Source organism: Schistocerca americana, chromosome 2 (assembly GCF_021461395.2).
Source record: "Schistocerca americana isolate TAMUIC-IGC-003095 chromosome 2, iqSchAmer2.1, whole genome shotgun sequence".
NCBI lineage: Eukaryota > Metazoa > Arthropoda > Insecta > Orthoptera > Acrididae > Schistocerca > Schistocerca americana.
The window spans coordinates 102,897,679-102,909,258 of NC_060120.1; the positions used below are offsets into that span (position 1 = coordinate 102,897,679).

The 11,580-nt window shown below is 45.5% G+C and overlaps 1 protein-coding gene across 1 annotated transcript in view; it reads left to right on the plus strand.

Moving 5' to 3' along the window:
• The window catches only part of LOC124593812 (ras-like protein family member 11B), a 388,002-nt gene extending 378,726 nt beyond the window's left edge, over positions 1–9,276 (plus strand). The window contains exons 6-7 of the mRNA XM_047132160.1: positions 8,083–8,340; positions 9,271–9,276. Coding sequence (XP_046988116.1) covers positions 8,083–8,340; positions 9,271–9,276 — 264 coding nt within the window. The remainder of the gene's footprint in view (positions 1–8,082; positions 8,341–9,270) is intronic.
• The last annotated feature ends 2,304 nt before the right edge of the window (positions 9,277–11,580 follow it).

Here is an 11,580-nt window from a genome sequence, read left to right on the forward strand (position 1 = left end):
GGTATTCTAAACTTACGACAAGTGACCTAGCAATCATGCAGTGAAATGGGAGGACTTGGCAACCATACAGGCTCTGTCAGTATCCCCAACATATGACATCTTCGCTTAGATAGCAATCTGGGAACCACGCAGGTTGCGCCAGTGGGCTGGGAAATCTAACAACTATGCAGACTGTGCAAGGGTCCTCAGATTCGCCACTTAGGACTGTCATCGTTTATTCTGACATCATAGGGCTAGGTAAAATCCAGTATGAAGATTGCCCATCTAGGATTTTTTTGAATTTATTACCCATTTGTACTAAGGACTATTGGCTGATTACCAATTTCCCACAATTTTTGAATTCCTCAGCATTTTATACTTTTAGTAATAGTGTTAGGTCAGCCATCTTTGGCTGTCATCTTGTATTTTGATATCAGAGGGTTGGAGGAGGAGAGGGGAAGAAATCAGATAACAATGGTTGATGTCATTTATGATGTCATTGATAACATCAATGGGTGCGAGAGGAATATCTAGCCACTGTACAGACTGAACCAGAACACACTTAGTTCCACCACCATAGACTGTCCCCGATGTTATTTAATTCGTACATTGAGCAAATAGTAAAGAAAACCAAAGAAAAACTTGGAGAAGGTGTTTAAGTTGAGAGAAGAGAGATAAAAATTTGACGTTTACGAGTGACGTTATAATTTTGGGCGCTTACCATCTGCGTTGGGCCCACGCATTAATTCGTCTTAAATAATCTAACCTATCAGCAGAATACTTGCGTAACTTTTCCAAACTTGATAATTTATTGCTTACATTATAACAGTTGATCCATAATAGAATATCTTCGTAAAAAACGTCCCTAATTTTCGAGCCAGAATAATCTGTTTCTTACTCTGTCCGTCGACTATAACGGCGTGAAACGCAAAACGAACACAATTATTTCCGCTTATCCACCAACACATTACAAATCGATCTCTCTTCATCTACACTCTTTTAGATCTTCACGGCATGTCATATTTTATATACGTTATTGGGAGTTTCTACAGCTCCATTGCCTTCTGTAAATGTACGCAAAAAATAGAGTATGTTTAAATCTCGCCTGCTAATGCTCACATAATTAAATCGTAATACATGTTTCTGTAACAAATGCAGAAGTTTTGTGTGGGTCCTGAACTCGAAAAATGTAACAATTAGCGGTAAGGTACTGTAATAACTATGTTGTAATCATGACGGGATCGAAGTTCCTTGATTTAGTTTTTTTTAAAGATATTCCGTTCCGTAGAATAATATGCTGAACACTGCATTATCACTGGTTAGTCTCGAGTTAATTCTTACTTGCATAGCTAATCGGTACGATAATTTAATTTTGTAATCAAATAAGAATCTTTACTTTTAGACCAAAATATCACAATCGTTGCCGATGGTCACTATTAAGTCTCCATACTTAGTTTATCAGTAACAATAAATCTCTTCTTTAACTGTACGACGACTAAAAACTAGACGCTTCCTTGTAACAGCATAAATAATATTTGAGATTATCGTCGTTTGTTAGCATTGTACAGTAAGTGATCAGTGCTAACTTTTCACAGAAGTACACACGTTGACTTACTCAGCGCTACATTATTTCCTAAGAGAATGAACAGAGTCAGCAGCATAAGTCAACACGTAATTTAAGAACGTTAATTAGCGATATACTGCACGAAAGAACGCTGTAATATTTATCCAGGTAATGAACGCTAGAAATGAAGGTAAATATGACCTTTTCCTCTTCACAGGAGCTTGGTAATCTGACAGCAATTACATCCTTTATATTGCTTCTTGCAGATAAACAAATTCACACTTCATTTTCTTAAGGCATACTTTCCAGGTAATTTATTCAACCGTCGATTCTGTTAACTTCATTCGAATACTTTTCCTTGTGGAATTCGAAGTTTTTAACAAACATATCAGCTGCATTGACCTAAAGCAATTCCAGTTGATATAGCCCAGTGAATCAGCCTGATCGAATTAAATTCAGTGACCGTTAATAGAAACCCGATCTGATCTACCTGCGAGGTGGATACTATTTGATCCATCTGGTATTATAAATGGATCGTGGTGGATAAAATCAAATGATTAATCCTGACAGTTTGCTAAGTGGGTCAGAGGAAACTGTCTGTCGACCGAAACTCGAACTTTGGACTTTTACCTAAATCGGACAAGTGCTCTACCGACTGTGCTACCGAACCACGATTCACAACACGTCCTCGCAGCTCTACTACCGCCAGTACCTCGTCTCCTACGTTCCAAACTTTACAGAATTTCTCCTGTGGAACTTGCATTTTCGTTCTAGAGCTAAAAATAGTTCACTTCATAAAATACTGAAGTGTCATTTTTAATTTCTGAATTTTTCGTCTTTTATTGTTTGCATTCGAAGCGTCGTTTGCATGTTTACCTTCAGGTATTCTGGCAGTAAGCGACCTAATATCAACTTGATTTGCAGCACTATACATATCCTCAGTAATGTCATGGCCAGACAACTGAAGAATTCAAAGACCAGGATATCGTGTATCATGAATAAACATCTTTTTTGTTAAGCAGGCAAGATACTGCTGAGTTTGTCCGCAGCTCGTGGTCGTGCGGTAGCGTTCTCGCTTCACGCACCCGGGTTCCCGGGTTCAATTCCCGGCGGGGTCAGAGATTTTCTCTGCCTCGTCATGACTGGGTGTTGTGTGCTGTCCTTAGGTTAGTTAGGTTCAAGTAGTTTTAAGTTCTAGGGGACTGATGACCATAGATGTTAAGTCCCATAGTGCTCAGAGCCATTTGAACCATTTTGAACTGCTGAGTTTGACAATCGGCTCGTGCTCTCCCTTCATGATTGAGGCCTCCTGCATTATCCTAAATCACTTCAGGCGAATTCCAGGAAGCTTCCGTGTAGAAGGCCAATCTCAGTTTCCACCCATATCGTTACCGAGCTGAGTTAGTACCCTGTAATGGTATCAATGATATCTTCAGAGATTGTCATTCTTTACTTGCTGCCTACGTCAGCAGAGTATCAATGAGAAAACAAGCGAAACTTGATCCCAAAGTAGAGGTCATTGGCGTCAGCATTCTAGGCATTGTACTGATGTCATACACTCCAAAGGCTAAATTGTGCTTGTTAGATTGAAGGTCACTGGCCTCACCCTCACCTCACCCCCTAATGTCAACGTTCTAGGAATCTCTGTTCTGGTGCTGAGACAATTGTGCTTTTGGCCAGTCATCGAGGACTCCATTGTTCATGCCATCACGCTCTCGACCAATAGCTGTGGAGCCCCACTGCTCCCAGCCAATTTACTCTGTATTCTAGCTCAGTGCCCTGTGGTGACAGAACCATAACCCCGATGTGTTCAAAGGAATCCGAACGATCTGTTAATAATGCGCTGCTGCTCTCGGCCAGTATCCACTGGGTCCCGTTGCTCTCATGCAATTTGCTCTCCATTGTATGTCTATGCTCTGCAGTGAAAGGATCAGATGTGGGTATTATGGCAAAACATTTTTTTATTATTATTCCAATTACGTGAGTTTCGTCATTCAAGGTCTGTACACTGTAGTGAGAAGACCATTAGCAGCAGAGTCAAAAAAGTGGTTGCCAGTATTACTACAATTTATCAGGTCGGACACTTTGACATTATAAATTAATGACAATGTAGGATATGCTGCAAAATGGTGATAAATTTGAACGGAACGTATTTTAACATAACCGTGTGTGAATAATAACGTCACGGTGAATTCTACATACCTGTTTGTTCTCCTGACGAATAGTGTGTGACTGTAGGCTATCACACTAAAAAATGCTAGCCAATATTATTATAAGTCATGGCTGCCTTCAAGTTTTGTATTTTAACTAACACAATTAGCAGTAAATAATTCGGTATTTTATATAAATCTTGCTTATTTTTTTACACAAATACCCGCTCAAAGTACGTCAAATAAACCACTGCTTTGAGGCGACCTGCCTTACATTGCCTCCGCTCATCCTTCAGTGTTCATTTATATTAATATTAGGGTACTGTGATCTACACTAGGCCTTAGCGATCGGGGTAGACAGAGTGAGCCGCTAGCGTTTGTACCTTGACAGGAACACACACACACACACACACACACACACACATACACGCAGCAGCAGCATGTAGGAGTTTTGCGGCATAAACGAAAGTTGGTAGGCGAGTTTCCAGATCTGAAAGAAATGTCTATCCAAATTTCCCGCCAGCAGCATAAAGAGGCGCTAATAGTAGAAAAAATGGTTCAAATGGCTCTGAGCACTATGGGACTTAACTTCTGAGGTCATCAGTCCCCTAGAACTTAGAACTACTTAAACCCAACTAACCTAAGGACGTCGCACACATCCATGCCCGAGGCAGGGTTCGAACCAGCGACCGTAGTGGTCGCGCGGTTCCAGAATGTAGCGCCTAGAACCGCTCGGCCACTTCGGCCGGCGTTAATAGTAGAGTTTTGCATTAAGTACACAGCGTAACTGTCGTGAGCGTCAATGAGCTTGAGATTGGGTGTGGTGTGTTGATAATAGTGAAGAATGCCTTTAAGGTGACGAAGACACCTTTATCAACATCTCTCTAAGTTTGAATGAGGTTGTGTGATATGGCTACGAGACGCTGGATGTTCCTTCAGCGATATTGCGGAAGGACTTGGCAGGAATGTAGCTACTAAACATGACTGCCGGGAGCAGTGGTCGCGAGAATGTAGGGTCACCAGAAGACCGGGTTCCGGACGCCACCTAGCACTGCCGAGAAGGACAGTCGTGTTTGACTTGTGGCGTTGGTGCATCGTACTGCATCTGCAGCAGCACTTTGAGCAGCGGCTGGCACCGCAGTGACACAAAGAACTGTTACAAATCGGTCACATCAAGAACAGTTGCGTGCCAGGCACCCTGTAGCGTGTATTTCACTCTCCTTAAACAACCATCATGTTGGACTTCGGCGGTGTCAAAGGACAGCACACTGGAGGGCAGGGTGGAAATCTGTTGCGTTTTCTGATGAAAACTGGTTCTGACTCTATGCCAGTGACAGCCGTCTGTTGGTTAGGAGGAGACCATTTAAGGGCTACAAACCAACCTGTCTGCGTGATAAACATAGTGGACCTACACCTGGAGTTACAGTCTGGGGTGCGATTTCGTATGACAGCACGAGCACTCACGTGGTTATCCTACGCGCCATCATTGCAAATTTGTAAGTCTATCTGCTGATTCGATCTGTTGTGCTGCTATAGATGAACAGCATTCCACGAGATGTTTTCCAACAGGATGACGCTCGTCGACATAATAGTGTTGTAACCCAACTTGTACATATGTATGTATCAAGTCGGGGCGGGTATGGTAGTTGGAGTTAGACGCATGGAACATTCCATTTCGGAAAACTGTCAGAGAATTCAATACTTCCTGATCTACAGTGTCATGAGTGTGCCGAGAAGAGAATTGTAGGCATTACCTCTCACCACGAACAACGCAGTGCCCGACGACTTACACTTGAGGACCGAGACCAGCGGAATTTGCGTACAGTTGTCAGTGCTAACAGACAAGCAACACTGCGTGAGTAACCGCAGTAATCAGTGTGGGACGTACGACGAATGTATCCGTTACGGCAGTGCGGCAAAATTTGGCGTTAATGGGCTATGGCAGCAGACGACCGACGCGACATCCTTTGTATGTATGTATGTATGTATGTATTAAACTGGGCACCTAGAAACAACAGAGAGGCTTCGTCGCGCCGTAGCCCTCAGTGGTGCACAGCCCCGCAACAAGCCACAGCAGTCCACCCACCCCACCGCCGCCCCACACAGAACCCAGTGTTATTGTGCGGTTCGGCTGCCAGTGGACCCCCCCCCCCCCCCTCCTCCTGGGAACATCTCATACCAGACGAGTGTAACCCCAGATGTTTGCGTGATAGAGTAATTTATGGTGTACGCGTATGTGGAAACGGTGTTTGCGCAACATCGCGGACACAGTGTAACTGAGGCGGAATAAGGGGAACCAGCCCGCATTCGCCGAAGTAGATGGAAAACCGTCTTAAAAACCATCCACAGGCTGGCCGGCACACCGGACCTAGACACAAATCCGTCGGGCGGATTCATGCCGGGGACCGACACGCCTTCCCGCTCGGGAAGCAGCGCGTCACACCGCGCGCTTACCCGGGCGGGCAACCCAGCTTGATCTACAGACTGTCGACATGTTGCCTTGGCCTACACGATCACTAGATCTATCTTTAGTCGAGCATATGTGAGACATAGTAGGACGACAACTCCAGCGTCATCCACAAACAGCATTAACATTCCCTGTACTAACCGACCAAGTGCAACAGGCATGGAACTCCACTCCATCAACTGACAAACAGCACCTGTAAAATACACTGCATGCAGATTTGCATGCTTGCATTCAACATTCTGACAATTACACTGGTTGCTAATGCACCAGCATTTCACATTTGCAATGGCTTACCTCGCGCTTGTACGAGCTGTAGCAATTTTTTTCTGTCGGAGTAGTTGAAGCAGCGTAGAATGAAATACATGTACCTGTCATCCTAGTTCGACTCGATGCCCAGCTGTTCAAAATGGCTCTGAGCACTATGGGACTTAACATCTGAGGTCATCAGTCCCCTAGAACTTAGAACTACTTAAACCTAACTAACCTAAGGACATCACACACACCCATGCCCGAGGCAGGATTTGAGCCTGCGACCGTAGCGGTCGCGCGCTTCCAGACTGGAGCGCCTAGAGCCGCTCGGCCACTCTGGCCGGCTGCCCAGCCGGGTTAGAGCGATAGTAGTTTCGCAGCCTGTATTGCCTCGGCTCACCTACAAATGTAATTGAACATGAAACTTCCTGGCAGATTAAAACCGTGTGCCGGACCGAGACTCGAACTCGGTACCTTTGCCTTTCGCGGGCAAGTGCTCTACTTGCCAACGAAAAGCAAAGGTACCGAGTTCGAGTCTCGGTCAGCACCCAGTTTTAATCTGCCAGGAAGTTTCATATCAGCGCACAATCCGCTGCAGAGTGAAAATCTCATTCTGGATAATTGGACACGTAATACGGCAGCCTCAGTTGCAAATAGAAACCAATCGGTATGCAGGCTGCAGCCAAAATAATTCGGCCTTCTTCAGAAGCCAGTGACACTAAACTATTTCATGCCAAAGTTTGGACATGTCAAGTATAAAACTGTAGCACCATAGTAACAAGTCATAAATCTGCACTACTTGTGCTGAAGAGAACCATCATGCCCCACTGCGCGGACCTAAGGTTTAGTTCCGGCGCAGCTCTCGCTGCCTACCGACCTCGTCCGCACAGTGGGGCCTGCTGTTTCTCCTCAGTCCAAGTAATGTAGATTTATGACTGGTTATTTTTTTTTCTTTTTTGGTGTGGTGGTGATGCTGAAGTCTGATCAACTTCGTTGATTTTTACTTCTGTAGGGAATAGAAAGGGTAAAAATTTTCGCTTTCAGCTTTAGTTTGGGCACACAGAAGGGTCCTTTAACTCACTGCTTTTCGTGTGTGTTTGAAAACATGTGTGTAGAAGCGCTAAAGGACTTTATGTCCTTAAATTATGGAGAATTACGTAGGGCTATCATTTACGGAGGCTCTAATACTATCGCCTTCGGTACTTTATATTTGTGGTTGCGTAAGGGTTCTACCGTACCTACTGTGGTGAGTTGTGGTGTACTGTCGCGTATCATGGCCGCCTTCCGAAATAAGGTTCGAGCCTTCTCCTTGACGTTGTCTGAGAGGTAAGATTCGCTTAAGGCTCGATGAATGTCATGATTCCGGATCCAACATTGGGCTCCAGTGATCCATCGTAGGCATGACTGGTTACCACTGTGCTACAGTTTTATACTTGACATGGCCAAACTTTGGCATGCAATAGTTTAGTGTCACTGGCTTCTGAAGAAGGTCAAATTATTTTGGCTGAAACCTGGGTACAGATTGGTTTCTATTTGCAACTGAGGCTGACGTTTTACGTGTTACAATTATCACAGTTGCTGACAGGGCTGCACAGGGTTAAAAATTCTTACAAATGTAATCACGTAGCCTTCGTACTACATGGTACAGATACAGTGAGTGGCGCTGGTTGCAGGTGCAGCAGGAGGAGGGGCGGCGGGCGGCGGCGCGCGCGGGCTGCGCCTTCTACGAGGTGTCGGTGGCGGAGGACAGCGGCGACCTGTACGCCGCCTTCGAGTCGCTGCTGCGCGAGATCCGCCTGGCGCAGCCCAAGGCGGCGCGCAAGTTCTCCGTCTCCAAGATGCTGGGCACGCTGAAGGCGGGCCGCGCCGCCAGCGCCGCCAACGTCAACAGCGTGAGCTGCGTGCCCGCCGGCGCCGGCGGCAGCGTCGTCGTGTGTCGCGGCGCCGACCTGCACCACCGGCGGCGCGTCCTGCGCAGGCGGCAGACCTTCAGCGCCACCGCCTCGCTCTGACGGCCGCCGCTGCCGGTGTTCACCTGCAGGGCCGCCTGCCCTCCGCTCTACACCAGGGCCGGCCAAACGCTGCACAGTGTGCAGGCGTGCAGAAGTGCTGCACATGTGCGCACGTGTGCGACAGCGACATCTGTTATTAGACATGTGTCCTAAATGAACGGCGGCGGCTCCACTTCCCTGTTTATGTGGTACAAGCAAGAGCGCAACATACCCAGTCTCGTTTACCCCTGGTAACCGTAACCTTAACAGAGAAGTACTGAGAAATGGAAGGTACTGTGAAAAAGCAAAGCACGGGAGATCTATGTTCTCAGTCGTTTAAAAATGACTGGGAACTGCATTTATATTTTTTTTTATTTTTTTTTTAATTTTTTTTTTATTTATTTTTTTTTTTGTAGCCGTTGGCGAAAACTCACACTGTCTGCTGTGTCGCCGAATAATAGGCGGCCAGCGTAAGTTTTCAATTGAAAGACCCTACAATACATATTACAAAGACGAGTGTAGTGTACTCAAGAGTGAAGAACGGCAAGCAAAATTAAATGTCCTTAAGAGAATCGATGAGACACATCAACTCGATTATCATTTCTCATGACCAGTGATAAACGTGTTTGGATTTATTACTTTCATAATTAAAAATTATTATTTACCAACTGTGCATTATTGCCTCATTCTGCTCCATGTTACATTATTATCGGGAAAGTAGGTCATTAAACTGATTGTTCCAATGTATACTTACATTTAGGGTTTTTTTAATGTGTGAAGAGCTACGCTCAGCTGAAGTCGATAAAACAAAACATTCATCCAATTGTCGGTTATTATGCAGATTTCAGACGGAACTGATGAAAGATATAGCAATAATGGTATTGAAATAACAGGTGATCATTGAGAGGTCTGCGGTTATCATTCTGTTCAGAGGTCAGTGAGACAGAAATTATGTGGGTGTAACTGAGGGCACCGAGAATTAGTTATAGGAAACCTTGCATTAGTTTAATGTTATTTGAAATCACGAATAAGGTTCGTTGGAAGTCGCTAAGCGCTCTCTTTCTTAAATAGTAGATCAAAAACATTACGCGTATTTACGTGCCGTCAGTCGAGCTGCCTTAATAAAAACCCAAGGTTGTTAACTGTATTACTTGTATTACTGGGTTAAACTGTTAACATAAAAGTAGACATCTCAATGAGTACCTTCCCATGGTTGGCTTGCAAGCTGTGGAAGGAGCACTAGAATGCGCCGGTACAGAGCATCTCAGCAACTGGATAAAGCGACATCTGTGCGTAGAAACATGCACTACATGAACGCTGACGGCTGCGGCGTGCACGCAGTGACCCGGAAGTTGCACATGTGCAGAAGCACCGCACGCGTGCAGAATTTCTGCCCGGCCCTGCTCTACACAGTTATTACCATTCTCTGATATACCCAGTACCTCGTAGGCTGGGTTCCAGTATGAAACAAGTTACTCAGTGGCACCCATTGTACCAAAGGCTACAGTGCTCTTCAGAGAGCGGCACGTGCGGTGGCTGGCAGAGGAACACTGTTGAACCTTCGACTGATGGAGATGCGCTGCCTACTTGCTAAGTAGGCCATTGCATCAGTGTGTTATCCGGCTACCTAGTCGCTAAGTACTTTGCACATGGGCAAGTTCGCTGCAGCTATCTGTACAGCCTATATCATGTGCTGAACATTTTCTGGAGCGCACAGTGATGATCCCGTCAATCACTCTGAGTTTGCTCAATGCTGACCCAACTCAAAGATGATACCCGTCCCCAGAATGACAGGAAATGGTGATTTCCACAATTTTGAATGTCACCCTCTGACTTAGTTCCCTTAACAGGCACAACACTTAAATCAATTGTCACAGTTATTGAAGACATTTAATTGTTACAACCAAATATAGAGACTTAGCGAACGGATTTGGTGCTTTTCGTTTTTATTCTGGTGTGGCAAGTGAGAGCACACTGCTGGTAGATCTGTTATGCTTCACACGTGATATTCCACCAACTCCCGAGCAATATACGGGGTGTCTCGTAACTTCTATCGCGTGTATAATGATTAGTAATGCTCGTCTGGTCAGAAGTCATCTCGAATCGCTAGTGGAGATGCAAGAGACACCTTGCACCACCTTTTAGTAATGTGCGACGTTTCTGTATCCGTAAGGAATATTTAGATTATGGCTCTCTAATGAAACCCAGTAGAGAGTTCATATATCGGTCTACTCGAACCCTCCACTGCCCCCAACCTGCACCCCACCCCCCCTCCCAGCAGCCATATCGAAGATCTTAAGATAATATTTTTTCCGGTTGCAGCTTGCGTGAATTTAGAATAACATGAAAGTTTAATATAATGTCTTAAAACATTTAATTTATGGTAATTCTGCTCATAATCAGATGGATGGTACAAAATTGTTAGCTATTGTTTATAAGTAAGTTGATGGGTGGTTTAATGGTTGTGTGGTGATGATGAGGTCCCATAATCCAAGGAGCGTAGGGGACGACGCGGGAGACCCGCACCGCCAGGGCAAGGTCCTAGCGGAGGTGGTTTGCCATTGCCTTCCTCCGACCGTAATGGGGATGAGTGATGATTATGAAGACGACACAACAGCAACCAGTCATCTCGAGGCACGGAAAAATCCCTGACCCCACTGGGAATCGAACCCGGGACGCCGTGCGAGGGAAGTGAGAACGCTACCGCATGACCACGAGCTGCGAACAATGGTTGTGTGAAAATGGAGGTAATATCAATAAGTGTAAGCTGGCCGTTGCGGGAAATTCGTAAACGGAGCTGCAACGTGTTTCGGGGGACGTAATTTACAAAATCAGTGGCGGGGTGGCAGGGTAAACCTGTCCGCCTTTTTACGTGGCCTAGTAATGCCGTGTATCATATACTTAAGCATTCTGGCTCTATACAGGGCTAGCGAATCCGACCGACCGCCATATCATCGGCAGCCAATGACGTCATCGGATACAGTATGCAGGGGTTAGTGGTCAGCACGCCGTCCTCACGCTCGCTGTTGGGTTTCTTGCCCTTGGAACCGTTGCTGATCGGTCGAGTAGCTGCTCAGTGGCAGCACGTGGCGTAGTCCTCAAATCGCCAAAGACTTCATCACCATCTGCAGCCGGCGGCATCTCAAAGTAAACTGCTCGAAGAATTGCGTCATCTTTATG